Source organism: Anoplopoma fimbria, chromosome 2 (assembly GCF_027596085.1).
Source record: "Anoplopoma fimbria isolate UVic2021 breed Golden Eagle Sablefish chromosome 2, Afim_UVic_2022, whole genome shotgun sequence".
NCBI classification, from domain to species: Eukaryota; Metazoa; Chordata; class Actinopteri; order Perciformes; family Anoplopomatidae; genus Anoplopoma; species Anoplopoma fimbria.
The window spans coordinates 6,492,484-6,517,013 of NC_072450.1; the positions used below are offsets into that span (position 1 = coordinate 6,492,484).

General features: G+C 40.7%; 1 protein-coding gene across 1 annotated transcript; it reads right to left on the reverse strand.

The window, feature by feature from the left end:
- Positions 1-833: 833 nt before the first annotated feature.
- slc6a5 (solute carrier family 6 member 5) lies at positions 834-23,480 on the reverse strand. The gene is made up of 15 exons (XM_054610068.1): positions 23,456-23,480; positions 19,058-19,180; positions 18,333-18,464; positions 18,043-18,216; positions 16,281-16,431; positions 15,643-15,775; positions 13,396-13,530; positions 13,192-13,295; positions 12,180-12,304; positions 11,870-11,982; positions 7,287-7,418; positions 6,799-6,898; positions 5,129-5,229; positions 2,771-2,938; positions 834-1,025 (listed from the first exon to the last, which is right to left on the reverse strand). The coding sequence occupies exons 1-15, from the start codon at positions 23,478-23,480 to the stop codon at positions 870-872; spliced, it is 1,872 nt and encodes a 623-aa protein (XP_054466043.1). The 3' UTR covers positions 834-869.
- Between the last annotated feature and the right edge of the window lie 1,050 nt (positions 23,481-24,530).

Genomic DNA, 24,530 nt, shown 5'->3' on the forward strand with positions numbered 1-24,530 from the left:
AGGATGCGTTCGCTACTCTACTGGGATGTAGGAGGCACAACTTTCAGTTTTTGTAATCTATTTTTGACAAAGCAAGAGCGACTGAGCAGTAGCTCGAGTGAATATACATATATATATATACTGTTGGATGGGAACAAAATGTGACACCAGTGCCTTTTTTTGTTGTTGTTTTTGCTCTTTTTTTTCTTCCCCGAGGCAGTTGATATTATTTGTATTGCCGTTGGAAATTTTATACACAGATGGAACAAAACATCCCGCCGAGCTCGTTGAACCGCTGCTTCTCTGTCGCTCAATTTTCTTTTTCTTTTTCCCCGTGTCTGCTCGCACCAAGATGATTCATTATCTCTACACACAAATATGAGGGCACTCGCACACACACACACACACACACACACACACACACACACACACACACACACATAAACACACATACATACACGACTCCGTAGGGAGCAGCTATGGTGAGTCTAATATTGCAAGTGCAGTCTGAGCTGTGTCACTTTATGACACAATTTTCTCTTGGAATAAAGATCCCTGGGAAGGGGTTCTGAAGTAATCAGTGGTCGTGTGTGTGGGGGGGGCGATGATAGCCCGTTAACCGAGTACGAAGCAGCAGCGGAGGAGTAGACTCCACTCCTCCACAGAGAGGAAGTGGTGAAGAAGAAGAGAAGGAAGAGGAAAAGGAGGCCTGTTTCCAAATCCATGATGCATGGGGGGGAAGACATGGAGCAAAGAGGGTGAAGTACGGAGGGGAGAAAAAGAGAGGAGGAGGAGGAGGAGGAGGGAGAACAAGAGGTGGAGGTGCCCCTCCTCCCGGTGCCCCCTGCAGAGGTTGGAGGTGGTGGGTTCAGTGCTGGTCGGCCAGACTGCTACTGGTAGGAGCCGAGCTGGAAGTCCTTGGGGGGCAGTTTGAGGCCCAGCGAGTTGGTTCCCAGAGGGTCGGTCATGTTCTTGTAGCGTTCTCCGCGGTGCTTCAACAGGAACGGACCCCAGTCGGGCTGAGGGGAGCAGACCAGCTTCAGGCGCTGCGAGAGGAGAGAGAACACACAGAGGGGGGGGTTATACTGGAGGAGCAGATACATCAAGTCAGACCTGTTGTGTCTAACAATAGCTTGGCTGTTGAAGCAATGACAAAAAAAATCAATAAAAATGTCGAATTGAAAAAGAATTGCTTGTAAAACAGCATCAAAACATATAGAGTTGTTCTTGTTGTTTATAAGGTAAGGAATCTTTCTGCGTGTTCTCCCCGCGTATATCCACAACTGCTCATCTGAATTAACTTCATGGGCGGGTGTTTTGCTCAGGACCCAGTAGCAAATTTGGTGCAGTTCAAAGACACATGACACGTTCAGTATTATTAAACTTTTAATAGACAAGTGAACGGCACTCTGGGAATCCCGGCCGACACTGACTGAATACTAGATGTGCTCTAAATTCCATTCATAGTTAATTTAACAGAAAAAGTAGTGCATTTAAATTTTCACTTCAAGTGAAGAGTTAAATGGAGCCATTATCAGACCAATGTACTTAATTCCTCTTTATGCAAGTAAGTACTTGCTTGCTTTTATTGTTTGTATCATGTGAAGCACTTTGAATTCCCTCTGGGTGTGAAATGTGCTACATAAATAGATTTACTTTGCCTTAAATAACTTAATGTCTGTTCAAGGTAGAGATTTCAAATCCAATATAGGGCTGGATAGTTTTATGAATAAGAATTCATCATATTTTGATTATTAGATATTTTCTCCATAAAACATGACTCTGCATTATAACCAGAATATGTCAGGTGAAAGTATAACTGCGATTTTTTCCTCTAGAGTAGAAGTACACACTAAGTAGTATGTAGTTTAGTTTCATATTTTTTTTACAGCTTTTGTGGCCTTTTGTAAGTTATTCCGGAGTAGAGTGAGTTAGAATAGTTACATCATTCAATTCTTTTTATATCTAAACATCATAACAAAAAAAATCTATAGCTGTTTGCCAACGTTGCAAGCAGCAACACCACAGGCCAAGTGTTCGTGGAACAAGCACTGCACTTGTATTTTCAATTAAAGTGAAGTTTGAATATCACCAGGCCAATAGGTAGAGACAAACGTGTTTAGCCACTGTTGGCTCACTAACGTTCCCTCGGATGCAGTGACACAAAATGTATCGTTTTTTGAATCGAGAAAAGAAGTGTGTGAGACAACCCTGCACCGGTAAAAGCTCCAAAGCAGCTGGTGAGGAACTATAATCCTGAATATGTTATATTTGGATGCACAATGGAAGACAGTGTAGGGTGAGGGTAATCTGAATATTTATATATTGAATATATATATATGACAATGGCAAAACTGCAGAACATTTTTTCTACTTTTTTCGTCAAGTCATGTTTGACGAAAAAAAAAAACCTGCCCTAATGTATGAGTGAAAACAATGATGATTAAGTACTTCTTCCAATCAAATAAAGAAACAAGATTCAAATGTGAAGTTGAAGGATGGTCTGTGACTGGGGCAGCTGTCAGAGCAGCTGAGGGAACAAAGACTTTGGGAAAGAGAGCCACGATCATCATCATCCATTAATCGGAGTATTTAAAAAAGGACCTATCGGACTCCCCCGAAAGAATTGTCAAATGAATACTCAGCCAAAAGTCCGCCTCTCCCTGCTAATGAGCAAAAAGGTGAGACTATTGATTTATCCGACAGTATGTGTGTGTGAGCGTGTGTGCAAAGCAAACCACAACATAACATACATCATAATGTCCTATCACGGCTTTGTCTCCATTATTACCTCTCTGAAGGTGCCGGGGGCGAGGTACATCTTGATGAAGAACATGATGGGGATCCAGATGACGGAGCAGATGACCATGAGCCAGCCCATAACCATGGACCAGGTGGGGTAGGTGTAGTCCTCGTACGTCATCCCCTTCCACTGGTACAGACTGAGTCCCAGGATGCCCTGCACAGACCAGAGAAATCCAGGAAACGTGCGTTAAGACAGATGCCTCCTCTGTTACCTTCAAGAAGGACTGCAGCATTGTATCCTCGAGCAGCATCACTTCAGCTTCTGATCCAGTGATGCTGCTGAGTGGCCACAAGTATAAAGCTATAATTGTACTGGTCAGCTCCACAGGTATATAAAAAACTGCCAAATGTAGAAAAATACTCCACATTTTATTTATCACTTGCAATATGTCATTACGAGTATTATATAGTCAATATATATATGATATTTTACTATTCATTGCTTGTTCAAGGCTCTTACTCTGTGCATGTTTTGCTCTGTATATAGACTGAATTTAAAAAGTTTACGTAGTCATCATGACATCGGCCTTGAGTTTGCCATCTTGGCTTTTTGGAACTAGTGAAGGGAAGTGGTCATATTTGTTATGTGGAGGAATGATGAAGAGACGCCATATAGGGCTCTGGTAGCGGTAGCAACCTGTCAATCACAGTAATCCCGCCCTAAAGCATACCCTGCTTTAAGGTCTTGTTGCTCTAAATGGAGCATAATTTACTAAATGAACATCACGCTGTACTGAAGAAGACTGAAAACTAGCAATTGTGACCATAAACTATTTTTTCATGTTTATTGAGGTAATAAATCAAGTGAGAAGTAGGGTCATTTTCTCATAGACTTCTATTCAACCAGAGGAGTCGCCCCCTGCTGGTCAGTAGAAATAATGCAGGTTTAGAGCACCTCAGCAATGGCTTCACTTGTCAGAACCGACGGTTGCCGCCTGGTTGTGCTGGAAATTTGCAACACAACCTGGAAATGCATAATTCTATTACGCAACTTTTCATAAGATTTTAAAAGAAATAAAGTTAAATCACTACTTTACTTTTGAGGACTCTTTAAAACACTAAAACATCTTGTAGTTCTTCGTCTGAAGGTCCCAAGATGACCTCCAGTTCTGGAATCAGACCGGATCAGGAATGGACTTGTTTTGCTAACTGGTGCACAAGTCTGCAAATTGTGTTGCAACTTCATGCTCCTCTGGACACACAGTTAAAGTATACTACAGTTCAATACAAGTAATGTCAGAAAACCCCACAATCCTTCTGGGAAAGAAATCAATCATCCAAAGCCAGCGTGAAGCTCAACTATGAAAGCAAATTTGACTGATTACTTCTGTAATTTATTACTAAATAACCATTTCTGCATCCGTCAGATGTACATCCTCATTGGTAAGAATAAAAACGACTGTCAATCTTGAAAAATAACAGTCCAAAATGTTTAGACTTCTGTCACCATATGTGGTCTGCACTAAACAAGGTCTATACGGTAGGTTTCCTCCCAATTAAATGTACTGAACTCAGTCAGGACACATAGCTAAAGCTGTGTCCACTGTTCCATTTCAATAAAATGGATGGATGACAGTGTAAATGAGACCTTCCTTTTTTACTCTATGTGGAGTACAAAGAAGAGACAGGGTTGGAAAAAATATACCTCATATCGACTGAGAAGGATTAGAATAAGTGGAAGAAAATGAAAACAAACAGAAAAAAGGAAGGCAGACAGGAATAGATTAGCTCGGGTCGAGCATCAGCGGGCTCCCCGAGGAAATCTGATCAGCCGGCCAGACTGCTGCTCCATTTGTCATCATCACCTCTGCTTTAGAGCTACAGTGGCTTCCATTACAATTACCAACCTGAATGCTGCTAAACCCCCTGTGCACTAGAAGTTACAGTCCCTGCTACACAGCGTATGACAGCAAGTGACCATTTCACAGAAAAATGTGTTTGCAGCAGCCGAACGGACGTCACACCGACTATTTGGCAAGGTACCATTTTGAAAAACAAAAACAACTTGAGACTAGGTGACGTGACAGGAATTGGAAGGAAGAAATACTTTTCCACTTTTGAGCAACAGGAGCAATCTCTCCTCTGTTCCGTTCCAACGGCAAATCAATGAACTTAGAAATGGAATTGAATGGAAACACTTTAAGGGCGCACATGTCGAGGCGAGGGTTGGAAAAGGACAGAGGTTGTCGTCTGTGGGATTGTAAAGCCCTCTGAGGAAAATTTGTGATTTGTTGTATTGATCAATAATAATGAAAAAAAAAAATTCTTGATTTGTCGATAGGTGTTTTTTTTGTGAGTGTGTGTGTGTATGTGTGTGAGACGAGATGTAGAAAAAGAAACATACCGTCAGAATGGTTGGAGTCACAAAGGCCCAGCAGATTCTCCAGAATCGGTTTGGCTGGAAACCAACCATCATTTCAATGTCCTCGCAAAACCTCTGCAGACCTGCAGAGACAAAGAAGAAAAAAACAGAAAATAAATGAAATATAAGAACATGGGAGACGGTCAGAGAGAGGGGAATACAGAGTGACCTGGGTTTAATAAGGTCCATTAAAAAGGACTAGAGAGAGACAGACAGACAGACAGACAGGGAGAGAATATCAGTTTCTGTCGTCCCTGAGAAAAAGCCGAGAGCAGATGGCTTCATTCCTCTCTGACTTTATTGACGGATAACACTGAGTGACATGAAGAGGCAGAGTCACACAATCATTTCAATATGTCACCTGAACTGATGCTCTGACAAACCGGAGGAGAGCCGTTCACTTTGCTCCTTGGTAACGGCCTTTCTGGCACACACCTGAGCTCTCTGCATGCATGTGTGTGTGTGTGTGTGTGTGTGTGTGTGTGTGTGTGTGTGTGTGTGTGTGTGTGTGAGTGTGTGTGTGTGTGTGTGTGTGTGTGTGTGTGTGTGAGTGAGTGAGTGTGAGTGTGACTTATACATTACAACAGAGACCCCTAGTGGTGAAGGCTGGAATAACATGTTGTACCAAAACCAGACACCAAAACGTTTTGAAACTTGTTGAAATGTTTTTCTGGCAACTGGTTAAATGAGATAGCATTCAAATAAAAAAACATTTAAATCCAAAGATATTACAGTATTTCGTCAAGATTGGTTTTATTTCAGAATAGAAAAGTCTCTGGAACAGCATTCAAATCCTCATGGGAAAACAAAAACTCTCTCTTAAGTCCAAGACTGATAAAATGACTTTAGGTTTAGCAAATCGTTAAAGGGTCACTCCACTGAATGTTAGTATTAAAGGCAGTTCACTAGTTATAAGGAGGACAATGCGGTCTGTGGAAACAGTTCTATAATGTCTTTGTCAAGGGAGTTTGAAAGACATGGGCATTTACCAAGAAATCAAGGGTCTAACAATCGTCCTGCAAATGGGAAGGATCCAGTGTTTAGGTAATTGCTTCTAATTTAAATAAAGAATTGATCTTCTTTACCTTTACTTTAGCTGTTTCAAGGGACATAAATCACCATTATCTCCATTTCATTGACATTGCTTTTGTGCTTTATGTTCATATATATACTTTGGCATTTTATATATACACGTGTACATAGTAGTTAAATGTTTATCCTTACCTTTCTTCCTCTTTGATCTCCTTGTTTTTGTTTTTTATTTGTCTATTTCTGTGTTTGTATGTTAATGAGCGGAAGAAACCGGAGTCAAATTCCTTGTATGCGGACGTATACATGGCCAATAAAGCTAACTCTGATTCTGATAATCAACGGCATGATCAAGGTTATGACATCTAATATTTGATGAAGGAGCTGATTAAAAGTAGAATTTTTCACCTGCAAACAATAAATTCTAAGGATGGAATTCAGTCAGTTCCTCCAACTTTTGTCAACATGTTGACAAAAACTAACCAAGAACAAAGGTGTCAGTATGCTGTTTGTTCATTTTTTTTATACTGTGGGATGTAACATTAGCATTACAGCCACGAGTCACCACTAGCAGGGCTTCAGATTTCCAGTCTTTGAGATAAAACAGGAGCAGCTTTACTCACCATAGAGGTAGGAAATCCCCATCAGCTCGCAGATCGCAATGATGACCAAAGAGTAGGAGGCTGCGAATGTGTCCACCAACTGCAGCATGAACATCCCACTCTGTCACAAACACACAAACAAAGCGTTACCCCCAAAACAATTCAGAGCTTCATCTTACAACGACATTTCTTCCCTTGCTCCCTTTGACTTGTCCATGGTCATAACTTTCCACCCTGACTTGTACCAGATCAAAACAAAAATGACATGTATGAATCCTGCTTTAGGCTGGATTTTGCCCACTGAAGCTGTCTGGGGGGATTTTTTAATAAGACTCAGCCTCTCTTGTTCCGCTCACTGAGCTTGTCCTCTGAAGGCCGCCGCTTCGCTTTGCATGCAGAAACCTGTCAGCTTATTCAAAGACAGGGTCGCACCAGCACGCTAAAGGGTCGTGTAGCATCAGTGTGTATGTACGTATATGTGTGTGTGTGTGTGTGTTATTGTGTCGTACCTCTGTGATCATGGGGAAGCCCAGGACGAAGAAGCAGGCGCAGCAGATCAGGGTGAAGACGGGTTTGTGTTTCCTCAAGTATTTGGGGAACTCGTCCGACACGGAGGTCACGATGGTCTCAATGGTGGCGAACTGGGATGGAGATGAGGGGGAGGGAAGACGAGAGAAAGGAGAAAAAGAGAAGAAGGGGATAAGGGAGGGAAAAGTCAATTATTTTCCCATGTTTAATCACATGTATGATGAAAGATGTTTAATTAACGCATTGCTCAAATTGATTTTGCCTGAAAAATACAATGAATTAAGTGTAATTAACAAAAAAAATAGAAAGAAAATCAGTTCTGCAGATCCTGATTGGCTGTCTCCGATGCAGAGAATTACTGAAAATTGCCCGGTTTGCAGCAGCGTTTCAACTGAAAAAGCCTCCAGTCAGCAGGTTTGCCTCTGCTGCAGAAACTCACCATCCAGTGTTGTGAGCCGTTCGTCTTCGATTCATTCAATAAAAAAACATTTCATTTATTTTACAAAACAAATAAAGGAACATTATCCTAATCTTGAGGAGGAGAAGATTTCATTAGCAAAAAGTAGCATGATGGGCCCAGAACGCAGATGACAGCAGTGGATGAATATACAAACAGGCAAATTGTGGGAGGTTGGTATAGTTTGTGTGTGTGTGTGTGTGTGTGTGTGTGTGTGTGTGTGTGTGTGTGTGTGTGTGTGTGTGTGTGTGTGTGTGTGTGTGTGTGTGTGTGTGTGTGTGTGTGTGTGTGTGTGCGTACTGTAGAAACCTCGACTTCCTCCTGAGCTCCCAAAACTAATTTCCCGTCAACATCCCAAGCCTATTACCGCCGAGCTGCTTTCTTCAACAAAGCCACCGTCCCTCCCGTCCCTCCCCTCCCTCCCCCCCCATCGGACCAGCCTCTGCCAAGGCAAAGTAACATCATCATTACTATTACTGTTGACTCGAGTCTTAATGCGCCGCTGTGCCCTCTGCTCCTCCGCTCGGCTCAGGAGCGTCACTCTGCACTTAAAGGAGTTGGTGTTTTATCTGGGATTGTTTGCCCAGGATCGTATGTGGAGCTGGTCTGGACTTTGAAAACATCCCCGGAGACTTGAAGTGTTTGTTCACTGAAGTTACATTAGGAATTTATCAGTGAAGTAACTGTCACATTTACAGTTGTTTAACTTAGAAGTGTAGTGGAGCATAACTTTATTAGGCTATCTGAGGGCAGCGAAACAAGATGAAAGCACAATATCGAGCTATCAAGGCAAACTTATTTGTAAAACAATTGCTTATTCACATATCCAGCAGAAACAAAGCAACATTTTTTCTAATTTAGAGACTAGTCTGCATCAAACTCATTGATTTGGTTCAATATTCACTCTCTAATTAGCTCCAATTTGGTCTCCACCAACCCCTGAGGGAAATATCTGGCTCTTTAGAAGCTAAATGTTATTCATTAGCTAATTGCTAACTTTGTTTGTTTGCTGATTTGTCTTGAGCAGCTGAGCTTATCTGATTACAGCCTGCATGCTGCTGAAAAAAGAATTATAAAATAAATAGTTTAAAGCATTTAACACATACTAGGCATTTGTTAGGAGTTGTGGGCTGCTGTAAAATGGGAGCAAGTTGGGGTTAAGTGTCACACTTTGATATGTGGACAGGAAGAGTTTGAAACGACAACCTTGTGATGACAGGACAACTTTCTCCATCCCCTGCATTTGATCCATTGTTAATATTAACAAAACCTAGTTAGTGCAGTTTTAAAAGTGTATAATATTATGATGATTTAATACATTTTTCAGGTGCATAAAATTAAGATATTAAACAGTAATCCTTGAGAAAATAAACATTTTATGACTCCATTTTAAAATGCAATTATAAATGAATAATCTTAAAACAGAATAAGGAAACTAAATATTTAATGATATTGAGTTACGTAATGTATCATTCAAAGGGCCAGTGTGTAACTTTTTGTGGGCTCTATTAGCTGAAATGGAATATAATTTTCATTTTTATGTTTTAATTAGTGTACATTCACCTTAAACTAAGAAATGTTGTGTTTTTGTAAGCTTAGAATAAGTCATTCATATCTACATAGGGAGCAGGTCCTCTTCATTCTACAATTTTGCCCGCCATGTTTCTAAAGCAGCCCCAAAAGGACAAACTAAATGTTGACTCTAGTGAGAGCCTTTTTAATTTTTAGTTGACCTGAAGGTCACTGTAGTTCTGCGACACACTGTGGTAACGTGAGCCGCAGAGTTCAAAACCGTGATACCGCCAGCTTCGTGTGACTCCTATTCAATCAGACTGCTAGATGCCTCCAAATCCTACACAATGTACCTCTAAATGCACTTTAATAATAACATTTACAAAAGCTTTTCCAGATTTATTAATTCTTTATAATTAAATACTGTAAAAGTCGTTAAATATTCTGGTGGCACACACAAGGCTCCATGCCAGCTTCTAGAGTGTATTAATCATTTGTGAAAATAATAAAAAAAAGTTGGCTAAAGCAGTTTTTATTATTTTCACAAATGATTCATTTCCACATCATTTTTCTTGATTATTTAGTCTACACATTGTCAAAAAAAATTGAAAAAGTACTTTAAGGGTATTTAAACTTAGACTTACGTCAGTGTTGACTTTAAGGTCAACTTAATTTCACTCACTCCAATCACACAGACCCCCTTCTGCTCAAGTACCCGGAGAGCTCCAGCACTCCAGCTGAAATCAGTCCCAGTGGGTGGTGCGTATGGGTAATTATGTTAATTGGGTCAATGTGTGCAACGTTTAAAAATGGCTGGATGCCGCTACCAAAGTTGAGTGTTTACTTAAGAAAGTCTTGTCTCTGACATTAAAGGTTGCTGATGTTATGAAACGTAGAGATCCTCACCAGCAGACTGTTTGGAGTTGTGATAATGTGTTTTCTAACAAACCAAAAGCCCCAAATGAATCTAAAAGCTTTAAAAATATGAACTAAAGGACCATATTCATATACAATATTGATGTTGACATTAAATCAAATGAACATGCCATAATCTGAATTTGCTGTGACAAACAAAAAGAGAATTATTCCCAACTCTGCAGCTCCAGTTTTTGAGCCTCTGTTTGCCCATTATTTTGGTTTTACTGCAAAAGAATGCGTTGGTCTGCAAATTTCCCTTCTGTGGGACTAATAAAAGATTATCTTATCTTATCTTTTCTCATTACTCTCATCATCCTTGCTTCCTAACAGAGAAGGCAGCTGTTTTTTTGTTCTTAATGTCCTGATAAACCCCCTGTATACTTCCTGTCCAGCCCCAAACAACAGAACCAAACAAATGTAGCAACTAGATGCTAAAGTGAAAGTGTAAAGTTGAACATGAAGCAGCTAAAGAGTTGCTATATTGTTGCTCTGTGTCTTTGTGTAAATGGTGGGTTGTAGGATTGACAAAGTTCTTCTGCCCCCAAGTGGCCAATAAAAGTCACTACATTAAGAAGAAGGTTTCTTTTATTGTCTTGCAATCAGATGAGAAGAGTAAACTCTTGTGTGTCAACTACAATTGGAGGTCCAGTAAGTAAGCTTATTTCACCTAGCTTAAAACAAATATTTAAAGGAGAAGAAGTTACCTGCTAGCTTAGCTACATTCAAAAGTTAACGAACACAACTTCCAACATCTTCAATACTGTCTTGCAAGTTCTTTGTTGTTCTTTAAGCGTGTTGAAAGAAGAAATTATGGTTTCTGAATGGTTAGCGTTAGCACACAAGCTAGTTCTTGACAAACAACCACTGGACACAGTAACTGTACTGAACTGTATATAATTAGCTTCCAAGCTACAACAAACAAAAGCCAGCTGACCTTTGAAAGGATTAGTGGCTAGCTTAGCAGCTAAAAACACAACATGTTAATAAAAAATAAAAAAACTTGAGAGTCGTTGAAATTAGTTTTTTATACACAGCTAAGCCAACGTTAACAGTTTCCCTGTGCTTCAAGTCATTGTGCTGAATTAGGTCGGTGACATTGAAGAAACCAGCAAGAGTAAGCCAGTTTGGAAATATTATTTAACCGAAAAAACCCAACCCAGTGTTGCCAACTCTTTTCAAATGTAAGTAGCTAACAGCACTGGCTGTAAAAGTTTCTAAATGTGGCGAGAAAGTAACAGCGCTGCGAGAGCCACAGATCTCTTTTATTGTCAGAGCATTCAAATCATTGATTGCTATCGGAATGTAAATCGAATTTAAATGTAAAACAAATGTTTCTAAAATTGTTTGCCCGCCCTAGTGGGTGTCTTTACAGTGGTGTTTAATTTTTCCATACACGCTTTTAATTTCCTAACTATCAGATTGTGTCTTTTTAAGACGACACACAGAAAAGTGAAGAACCATTAGTGATCCTCTTGAAGATTTTCCTCATCTTTATTATGAGGAAATAGGAGCCATAAAAAGTATAGATATAGAACTCACACACTCTCTCACACACACAAGCGCACACACACACACACACACACACACAAGCGCACACACACACACACACACACACACACACACACACACACACACACACACACACACACACATAGAGATCGAGGGAGCAGTGGTTACCATGGTATCCAGGCCAAGAGTCAGGAGCATGAGGAAGAAGATGATCGCCCAGAAAGGAGACAGGGGAAGTCTGGTCAGAGCCTCTGGATACACCACGAACGCTATGCCTGGACCTGACACACACATATACACAGACACACACACACACACACACACACACACACACACACACACACATAAATGATGATGCACACACACATAAATGATGATGCACACACACACAATCTCCACAGCAGATCAAACTCCCAGGTGTGTTTCAGTGAGCAGCGCCGGCCTACTACTGCTGCTCCTGGCTGCTTTGTTGTCTTACCTTCATCTGCCACCTTCTCTATCGGCACTTTCAACTCGTGTGCCATGAAACCAATGACCGAGAAGATGACAAACCCGGCAAATATACTGGTGGCACTGTTTGTACATGTCACAATTATAGTATCTCTGCAGGGAGAAAGAGGGGAGAGAGAAAGAGAAGCTGAATAAGCACAAATCTGCTTTAGGGACTTAAATCGCTACATATAACAAGTGATGGTACAGTGGCGCCATCTGGTGGCAGGAATACATATGGCATGTATAGGGCTCTTAAAGCTGTGGGGAATTTACAGAAGGTGTACACAAAGGGGTGTATTGCTTATTAATGTATAATGTTAGTCATGCCAATTGATTTCAATTTATATTTATGTAGGCTGTTGAATGAGACGTGTGTGTGTGTGTGTGTGTGTGTATGTGTGTGTGTATTATTTGTGTGTGTGTGTGTGTGTGTGTGTGTGTGTGTGTGTGTGTGTGTGTGTTTGATATATGGGTGCTTTAAAAGGTATTTTCATTGCAAAATTTTCAGGGTAGAATTTGGGTTTGCAGAAAATGTGTACACATGTAACGATAACTTTGTGTGTGTGTATATATATAATCATCAACATGTAGAAATAACTCAACAATATTCCCTTCTCAGGTCTTTCCTTTGCTGAGCTGTGTTTACATGATAAAAAATATATTTCTACAAGCCACAACAAGTTACAATTGTCTTTAAATTTGTGAGCAAACAGCATTTAAACAAAAAAAAAATCAAATTTCACACACAATTACTGGCAAGTTTCCAATAAAAATACCTTTATATGTTTTGAATTGAGTGTGATACATATAAAACACAACTATATTTAAACGGGGGAATGTTTCAGGTGAGAGGAAATGAAAGAAACACTGAACTACTGGCTGCAAAGAGTCACATTTATTATTGACATTTCTATCAGACATACAGGACAGATACAGTTTTCTACGGAGACAGTTTGAATGTGTCTGCCAGAAGCATGGTTTACCTTTTGAGTGTTTACCTGTAGCAGTTATTGTGGAACTTATTGTAGGAAGAGAGAGTGATGAGGCCTCCCCACGCCGCCGACAGAGAGAAGAAGATCTGAGTGGCTGCGTCTTTCCACACCTGACGGAGGAGGGAGGGAGAAGGAAGCAGGTAAAGAGCAGGAAAGGACGGTGCAAAACGCCGCAACATGGTTGAATTTAACCTGTTGGCGTCGGGTTACCTTTGCATCACTCAGTTTCTCCCACTTCGGTGTGATAAAGTAGAGGATGCCGTCGAAGGCACCGGGGAGAGTCACCCCTCTGATCAGCAGGATGACCAGCACCACGTAGGGAAAGGTGGCTGTGAAATACACCACCTGAGGGGAGAGGAGATGAGATCATAGAGAGAAGGAGGAAGATTGGGTCAAAAATGTCAAAACAAAAAGGTAATAGTTGATTTAATTACAGGAAATGAGAGGTTCTTAAATAAAGCAGCTGTGGAGAGAGCTGCTTTTGAATCTTATGAAAGAGCATTCGGCGTAAAGTCAAGTACGGGTGTGTCAACTCCGTCACTTCACACATTCATTTATTGTTTATTCTTTTTGTGTCCGAGCTCATCTCCTTAAGCTTTACTTATTTCCATATTCAATTCTTATTTCTACCTTTATGCAATATATGCCACACTCGTTTTTTGGTACAGTCATCACAGCTGCAGACTTAAACCTAATCTAGTTATTATAATAATACCCAACATAAAACTATTATGTCTGTTGATCAAAACAAGCAACGTTCAAATGTTTCTCATCCTTCTAACAGCAACAGCTTCCTCCAGGTTTCATTTTCTCCACACATCATGATCATGTTCAAGTGTCCCTGATGCAATAACACTAACATTTGTCAAAGCGTTTCTGCAGCTGCATTATAATGTAATAAGTAACCCACTAGCCGTCTCCTAAAATCAAAGGTGGCCAGATGTTTTCAGTGCAATCTGAATTTGTACTATGCAAACTGATGTCTCTAAAAGAGGCCAGAGTGTGTGTCACACCTTAGTCCAGTAGAGGGCGTCATTACACAAGAATTCAATCTGAACGCGTATGCTGTGAATTATTTCAGTCTGCATGTTCTCTTCTCAATCAACAGAAGAACATAGATCCCTACATTTCATTTTTCTCTTCCCTTCCAAAAACAATGTAAAGTTGTTGTATCCAGTATGAGTTCATCTCACAATCCACTGTAATGCAAAACTAAGAGAAGAAACCCTGCTGCCCGGAGATGTTATATGAAAAGTTAAAGTGTGCTAGATTGTGGACAGTTTGCAGTCAAGAAAGTTGCTTAATTGTGGCAACAATAGGGTCGGGGTTTGTTTGCACTTTATTCAATCTGAATATAGAATTGAACTTCTGTAAAACCCTCTGAGGCAAATTTGTGATTTGTGATTTTGGGCTATACAAAATAAATTGAATTGAATAGAATTGAACTTGCTTATTGACTCTTTGTTTTTTGCTTCTTATTTAAAAAATATATATATATATATATATATTATATATATATATATTATTTCCAGGCCTTGAACTACTTAAAATGAACAGTGTGAAGCATTTAGGGGGATTTAAGGAATATAATATCAATAAATACGTTTCCTTATGCTTATTCTCATGAAAATAAGAATCATGGTGGTGTCGTTAGCTATGAGCTGTTTTTATCTACATACGGAAGGGGTCCTCTTCCTGGAACTGGCCGCCATGTTTCTATGGTAGCCCAGAACGGACAAACACAAACACTCTAAATATGATCATTTACGTTATCGCGTTGGCATATGAGATCTTCTACACACTTGGAGAAGTTTCAGTTGGTTGAAATCTTCAAAGGATGCATCCAAATCCTACACTCTGCACTGCAACAATACCAAGTTCTCCACATTAATTACATATTACATATGAAGGATTAAATTCAAAGAGAGAGACGATCTTGAGATGGGATCACATCAGCTGGGACGTTATATCAGGCGTAAAACTAGGGGGGGGGGGGGGTTCCACTTCCTATGCCCTTCCTTCTAGCGCCCCTGTTCAGACCACAACCATCTTCGAACTCTGCCTTCAATTTGATCTCAACTCCACACCTGGAAAATTTTGTGAATCCGTCTCACATGGCTGCGATGCTCTCGCCATAACAAAATCTGTCCACAGACTCACAAGGTGACAACGCTGATGCAGCAGGTGATGAATGTGGGCATTTTACTAACTGAGAAGTAGATCGAAAATGGAACTAGATGTGAGAAGCAAACCCTTTGTAACATCAAGAGCTGTCCAATCTAAACAAGAGTGCTTCCCTTGCTGAGGAGCTGCAGGGCTCACTTCTTAAATGTGGCACATTTCATCACGAGGGGCTACTTTCACCTCTGAAGGGAAGAGAAGCCACCCTCTGGTTTTCTTCTACAGCTGCCCAAAAATGTGCAAACAGCAGAAGAGGAGATTTGTGAGTTCTGTTACCTTCCCCGATGACTTGATTCCTTTGGCTAACGAGCAGTAGACGATCAACCAGGCCAGGCACAGACAGCCCGCCAGAGGCCAGCGGATGTCTCCTGGATATTCGATTCCTTTCGAGATGTGCAACACATTGTACCTGCAGGTGTGATTCAAAGAGTGAAACTCAGCCTGACGACACATCTCAGTAAACTTAAACACAACGCAATAGGGCAGGAGGATTATTTCAACCTGTTTTTCAATGAAAATCAACTCATTCATCTTCATTATTTTGCAGACAGTTTCGTTACTATATCATGTAGTTTTGTATTTTGTGGAGTTGCATTTGTAACATTTGTGCGTTTTAACAGGACTTATAGGTAATACTTTTACTGCAATGACGGATTACACACTTCTTTAAAGAGAAGAACATTTATAGGAAATGTTTTGCAGATTATTGACAGATGAAACTGTGGTAAAACTCTAGTTTTGGAGATTTTTTTCCTGTGTGTTAAAGTCAAAGATTAACAGGCTTTCCTCTAGACAAAGCGAGTAGAATAACTGAAAAAAATTAGACCTGTAAACCAAACTGCACAGGTCTTATTTTTTGTCTCCTTTACTTCTTTAAAAGGCGTTTTTTCATCATCCAGAAGATATAAACTCACTTGAAGTACTCCTCGCTGGGGCTGACGTAGGTCTTGTTGGGGTCCACGGTCATGTTCACCAGCTTGGTCAGGTTTCCCACGGTGTTGGCGGACAGACAGAAAGTGGAGTTCTTGATGGAGGTGATGTTTCTGTCCCGCAGGATGCAGGTGTCTGTTCCAATCAGAAACCAACACACGTCAACTGGGAGGGACGTGGCAGAAAAGCTGCTGTGGGACAGAGCTTACTGTCCGCTCAGCTGTTCAGAGTGTGTGTGTGTGTGTGTGTGTGTGTGTGTGTGTGTGTGTGTGTGTGTGTGTGTGTGTGTGTGTGTGTGTGTGTGTGTGTGTGTGTGTGTGTGTGAACAGATGGATCTGGTTTGGAGAGAGGCGGTGCTGACAGGAGGCCCGTCTGGAGACTTGCTCAGTGAGAAGTGGACCCAGCGGCCAGATGTGAATAACAGAAATGATTATCCTGAATGTGTGCCTCTGTTCAGATACTCCAGGAAAGATTAGATAAGAAAACTGGTTTATCTTTCGGCTGCACAATTTTTCATGGAGACAGAGTGTGAAGACAACATAGCTTTTTATTATATTTTTTTTATAAATAGGACTTACGTTCTTTAAATCTTTTTTTTTTTTTTAATGCAGAAATCATGTATTTGCATCAGAATATTTTTTTCAAAATTAACATTAAAAAATAAATCTGCATATTATCTTTTACAACAAAAAAAAACACTCAGAGGCAGAGAAAGAGAGTTGTCTGTAAGTTAATGGGGTTGGAAAAATAACAAATATATGAAAAATATGTCCTTAAAAAAAACTTGATAACCTTCTTTTGGCAGAAAAACTTTAAAATAAAAAAAATAAGTAAACATAGTATGTATATATTGTTTGCAGGGCTGTTGGATCAGATTGTAAAGATATTCATTTAATTCTGTCCAACCCTGCTACATAAACACATATGATGTGGACGTATTAATATACTACATCTTCCATAATAACTTTAATAATCATATTTATTAAACTGATGTCTGTCTTATTGCTAATATTTCTCCTTCATGTGTTATTTTCCTCCTTTAGGTTGAGAGAGAGTGGGAGAGAGAGACCACAGCGTTGAACGGGCGGCCTGCAGTTCGCGTAGCGGCCAGCAGGGGTCAGCCTCGGGGCCTCACTGCAGCACTGCAGCAGCTCACACTGTACAGTAAATGTGTCAAGCAAGCAGTTTTTTGTGCTGAATTCACAGAATCACTTAAAGCAAATATTACACGAAAAACAACCGAATTTCGATATTTATTCGACGCTGATCGACACATTTCACTCACAGTGAATTAATAATTTTATCTTTAAAAAAAAAAAAAGCATTAAAGAAAAAGCATTAAGACAGACTGCTTCAGCTGTTCAGTGCAGCTTTAAAGCATAAAACACCACACATAATGAGGAATTTAAGTATTTTAAATGTTTTCAAAGTTGAATCCTTCACATTGATGGCATTCCTTAAATATAATGAACCTGCATCTTTCATAATAAATGACTGTGCTGTGGATTTAAAGTGGGTTTTTTTTTGAGAGTGAAAACACTGCAGAGATCACAGGTCAGGATTCATTATACTGCAGGACACCTCAGCTGAGGGAGTCATGACGCATTGCGCATTTGGAGAGAGGTGCTTTTGGTATGTGTGTGTGTGTGTGTGTGTGTGTGTGTGTGTGTGTGTGTGTGTGTGTGTGTGTGTGTGTGTGTGTGTGTGTGTGTGTGTATGGTGTGTGTGTAAAGGTGTGTGTCTTACCTAACAGCAGCATGTCTTTGTCCTTACATTCCACCGTGTTCCACTCATTCCTACAGTTAGCCCATGGCAGTGAGCCCTTCAACGAAGCGAACAGGTAGTACAGTGTCCAGCACATTATAATATTATAGTATATGGCTATCAAGACAGATATTATCAACATGGCAATCCCGCAACCTAAAATAAATAAATGAGACGAAATATATAAATTACTCTTAAGAAAAGTAGAGAAACTCATGATAAGAAATGAGGATTATTTTTGAAAATGTTCTTTTTTCTTTCTTCCAGTTTACCTTGCAGGGCTGGGATGCACTTCCACACTGACACGGGCCCCTGGCTGGCAAACTGGCCCAGGGACACCTCCAGTAAAAAGATGGGGATGCCAGCGATGCCCAGCATTGTCAGGTAAGGAATCAGAAAGGCTCCTAGGAGGAAAGGAAGCAGGAGGCTGACAGAGAGCACCTCAAGAGCCCAGAACAAGCTGGACATATCAGAGCTACATCACCATGAGAAGATGCTCTGTTTGTGTTTAAACAACGCACAGTGTGGATCATTAGCTGCATTTATTAATGATTAAAAATTATAAATGAGCTGTAAATGTCATCAAGCATAGCTGAGCAAATTATGATATGAATACTAATGGTTGTTGTAACGATTCTAAGGGACTTTATTATTTATTACTATTGTTAATAATGTTTTTTACAGCTACCTTAATGTTGAATAGATGTTATTTTGGTGCATTTTTCTTTCTCTTATTTTCTTTCTTTTTTTTGCACGTTTTTCTTTTTAAAATGTAAAAATAATCACTGAACAAAATCTCACCTTTAGAGACATTTTTTTTTTTTGTGTGTGTTATTTTAAGTGTAATGTTTTCTCCTGGTTTAAAGGCCTACATTTGAAAGAAACATCTATAACAGAATAAGAAATAATTAAAAAAAACAGGCAAAATCTGCATTTTCTGAGCTGATTTTTTTTAACTTTTGTTTCTGTGACTGTGAATGAAGCATTGAACTCTTACCTCCACCATTTTGGAAGGCAAGATAAGGGAACCTCCACACGTTCCCCAGTCCCACCGCGTAGCCAACCATGGACAGAATAAAATCCATCTTATTGGTCCAGTTTCCTCTGGCCTTATTCTCATCTCCCTCTTCATCATCATCGTCAGCCTAAGAAGAAAAAAAAACATGTTTATCCCCCTTATCAGAATAAATAATAAAAGCATTCTAATAAAAGAATATAAGAATAAAAGCACTGAGTCAGGGCCTGAGAGGATTTAATAACAACAAAATATGAACCTAATCTTCAGTCAACAACCACCAACAATATGCAAATCTTTTTTTTTTAAAAAGCACAAATATCATTTTACCAACATAAGAAACCTTTATTTTTTTGAAAATAACAAATGAATCCCATCAGAGAATCGAAACGTTTTTGGGTGCAGTTTTTCCTTTTTTTTTCTCATTAAATAGTTCTGTCTTTCTCCATAATGATCATCTGGTTCACAGTTACAGATGTGTTTGACTACCAGAGATCAGCACCAGCTTCCTCATGCTTAAGCTGTATATAAAACTCCTCTTCAGCTGCACTATTAGGCCCATTATTGCCACAAAAGCACCTCCTAAATATAAAATGTAATGATTTAAAAAAAAAAAGAAAAACCTGCTAATGGTCCACTAATACAATGTGAGCAAATACCAACAGAAATGCACAATTAGCCCACAGAGATCTGAGCAGATTCATAAAAGAAATAAACACCACCATGCATGGGAATGTGTGTGTGTGTGTGTGTGTGTGTGTGTGTGTGTGTGTGTGTGTGTGTGTGTGTGTGTGTGTGTGTGTGTGTGTGTGTGTGTGTGTGTGTGTGTGTGTGTGTGAACAATCCGCAGTCTCATGTAATACAGTGCTGTCTATCTGCCGGGTTAACACCTGGGCTTCTGGGCCATACCAAGTGTGTCTGCAGGGGGACCACGGAAATAACGCGAGAGTAGAAAATAATCCCCTTTTAATCACTACTGTAACTGTGAGCAAACAAAATCAAGCAGAACAAATCAACTGGAAACGGATTATATCTTTAATAAAACACACACACACACACACACACACACACACACACACACACACACACACACACACACACACACACACATAAGTTCCTCCATAATGCTCGTTTTGTTTCCTAATATTTAGCTGACATAATTTAGCGTTTGAAAGTTTCGATGCCTGCATGATCAGAATGGTGCAGAGGGGATCAGATGGTGCAGAATGGTGCAGAGGGGATCGGGACGGGACGCCAAATCGCTCAGGATAACCCACCCACAGTGCTGTTATTTACATGCATCCATTCAGCTTCTTACTGCACCATTTAAAGCCACATTCAATCAGCTGACTGAGCCTCTGTGGAGCTCTTAATACAGCTTAAATTACAACAGGGAAGAAAAGAATCAAAATCACTTAAAAAAACCTACTGTATTTTATTAAATAACATTTTTTGATTGATTATTCGATTATCAAGTCACAGTTTCCTCCTGATTCAGCTCGGGAGTTGTTGATCTGCAACACTTTTTACTCCATCTGTGCAGCTGACAAACCCACAAAACCACACACACACACACACACACACACACACACACACACACACACACACACACACACACACACACACACACACACACACACACACACACACACTGGACTTCCCCCTCTCTCTCCCCTCCATCACACCCCAGCAGTCCTGGTCTACTATCAGCTCTGCATGGCGGTGTGACACCTTCCCTGTTTTTTATTTTTTTTTTGGGTTAATCCAGTCAACCACACACACACACACACACACACACACACACACACACACACACACACACACACACACACACAGGCGGAATCACCCTCACCCTGCTCCCAGTCCACCCTCACCCTGCTCCCAGTCCACCCAGCACCCAGCTCCCAGTTCACCCAGCACCCTGCTCCCAGTCCACCCAGCACCCTGCTCCCAGTCCACCCAGCACCCAGCTCCCAGTTCATTTAAAGCTGACTTACCCCCGTCACGGCGCCGGGCTGGACAGACGTGTTCCCATCTGCTCCCAGTATGATGGTGGTCTGGCTCATAGCCGTCCAGTTGCCCTGGAGCTGGTCTCCGTGCTGCGCGGCCCCTCCTCCGGGGGCCAAATCAGCTGAATCCTTCCCGAAGGCCGAGTTGACGACCACGGACCCGGGGGCCGCCGGGGCAGCGTGTTTAAACGTCCCGTACGCTTTGCTGCTGTCCGGTTCTCCCGGTTTATTTTCCGTGTTCGAAAAAGTTTTGCCCTCGTTGCACGGTGGAGGCTGCGGGGCCGGGTGGGGGTGGTGGTGGTGGTGGTGGTGCTGATGGAGAGGAGCCGGCGTGCTGTCCGGTTTGTTTGTTGTAAATCCTGCAGCTCCTTCTGGCTGCTGCGCCGGGACGTAGCCGGTGGGAGCGTCGGTACCGGTGCCGGTGCCGGTGCCGGTTTTGGACATTTCTCTCTGGTCAGAGAAATCCTGGAACATGGGAGAGAGACAGATCAGCGGGACAGAGAGCAGCAGGACGGCCGAGGACATGAAGCTGTGAGGCGGCTCAGCTCATCTCTGCTTTGGGACTAAGAACCACAAAAAAAAAAAAAAAAAAAAAAAAAAAAAAAAAACCCAAAAAACTAAATTCTCTTCATGCAATGTCTCTCTTTCTGCAGCATGTTCTGGCTGCTATAGTTTCAGCTCACAGTCTAGTGTGTGTGTGTGTGTGTGTGTGTGTGTGTGTGTGTGTGTGTGTGTGTGTGTGTGTGTGTGTGTGTGTGTGTGTGTGGGTGGAGGTGGAGGGTGGGGGTGCTCTGCTCCTCCAGTTCTCGCTTTCTGCAAGATTCTTTAATTTTACGCCCCATTTCCCCCTCATGTCACCCACACACACACACACACACACACACACACACACACACACACACACACACACACACACACACACACACACACACACACACACACATCCACTGGTTTTTATGGGCAATAGACAAGCTGCTCCGGGTCTCTCTGCGGCTCCGCTCCCTCTCTCCCCGGCAGGCAGGCACGATCCCCGGCGTTACAGCAGCGAGAGGACCGGGGTGGAGGGAGTACAAATGGCTCCAAAAATAAATAAATGATAATAATAATTGGGGGTATGGGGTCTACTTTAAAAAAAAAAAATTATTAATTGATTGATGCTTAGTTGTGTTGTTAATTAGTGAGAAAGAAAGAAAAAAAAAAATCTGGTTGATATGTAATATACTACTGATTGTTGAAATATCTGGTTGTGTGATATGTAATATACTACTGATTGTTGATATGTAATATACTATAAGGCAGGATAAAAGCGTCTGCTAAATGACTGTAATGTAATGTAATGTAATGGTTGTAATCGCTTATCTTTAAATAATAATAATAATAATAATAATGATAATAATCCAAAAAGTGGAAATAAAAAAATGCAACATTGATTCCCAATGAAAAGTTTTTTAAAAGTCAGACCTAGTCTTTTACACAATAAATAAAAATGGCTGTTTGGTGACAGAATCAGGTGGAGAAAAAAAAAAGTTTCTAATGTGGAGCCGGAGTTACAGTTTCAGCACCACGGACAGCACAAGACCAACAAAACTGCTTTAAAACAACAACAACAACAACAACAAAGTGTCAAATGAACATGAAACCAGCTCAGAACAAATCCATTAAACAGATGAAACCTGCAGGTTGGAAAAGCAAAGAAAGTGTTTTTGGATACTTACCATTGTGTTGTGTGCAGGTGTCTGCTTGGCAGGCTGGAAACAGCTGTGAGGAGATGAAGAGAGGGATGGAGAGAGAGAGGATGGAGAGAGAGGAGGAGAGAGAGAGGACTGGTTGTCTCCGCGTAAAAGCACCAAGTGCAAAGCTTTTCTAGCTCCGTGGGAAAGAGCCGAGTTTGCGTCAGTGCGGCGCAAGGTGCCCTTCGTGTGACATTTTCTTGATAATAGGAGTTTGATAAATCATTGGCTTTGCTTTCGGATTTTTAAAGGGGACAACCTGAGAGGAGAGGAGAGGAGAGGAGAGGACGCGTGTGTGCGTTGCGGTTTTACGCACGGCATGCGTGATTAACACACCTGTCTCTGGGGGATGAGGAGAGGATGACACACACACACACACACACACACACACACACACACACACACACACACACACACACACACACACACACACACACACACACACACACACACACGCAGACACACATGAGCTCGTTTTTAAGGATGAAGATTTCCAGGTTTAGGCTTTTATTGGAGGAGATCTGAACGCATCAGGGTGCATTCAGGGTCTGGATAATGTTTGGTTTCTCTGGTACAGTAACACTTACAGTAGCCTCTCCTGGGGAAGAGGCTTTCTGCAGTGGGTTTTTATATAGAAAAACTTTTCTTCCTTACCTTCATCAACATTAAGGCCTGAGAGATGCAGAAACTAGACAATGAAAGCAAAGAGTGCGTTAGTTGGAGACGTGTTTATTTGATTTGTGATGTATTATTATATTCCTTTATTGATCCCCATGGAGCAGAACTACACAGACACAGACAATAAATACACATACTATACAACTACACAGACAATAAATACACATACTATACAACAAAATAAATAAAACTAAAACAAAATAAAGATAAAGATATATATATATATATCATAGTCGGCTGGTATTCTTTATAAATAGTATATATATATATATATATATATATATATATATATATATATATAGATAACCCATAATTAGGCATACATACATTTAAGTTGCAGAAGTTAAATATACATTAAAAAACCACTATGTTCTATAAATGGTCTGAACTATAAATAGAATAAACATTTGGTTTTACGCACGTACTGCGTCACCGACAGGAGCATTGATCAAGTAAAAAAAAAAAAAAAAAAAGTGGGCGAGGTCTTTATGAAGCTACTCATTTGTTAAAGTCTTTTTTTTTTTTTTTCCTTCTTCTTCCTTAAATCACGTGTGTCAGGAGGAACCACTGGAGCCGGACTGGGAGCAGTGGCAGTGGGGAGAGGAGATGGTGAAACACTGCATTGCGCATATCTTCCTCCAGGTCTGCCTTTAGAAGGGAAACCAAAGTCCTGAGGTGATTAAATACTAAAGAGACACCAAGAGTCTGTCTCCTTAATCAAGGGACACAAAGTACACTCATTATGAACAGTTAAGGCCTCCACACTGAGGACTAAACACACACACACACACACACACACACACACACACACACACACACACACACACACACACACACACACACACACACACACACACACACAAGGGAAGGGAAATAGATTTCGTATAAAATGTTTAATTTAACACTTTGTATCAACATTTAAATATTTTTTTCTTAATAAAAAGAAATAGCTCAGGCTGTCTCTGATTGGCTGAGTCAACACTGGACCCTAATCTCAGACCTGACAGTCCAATTATCAGTGTGTTTCAGCAAAAAAAT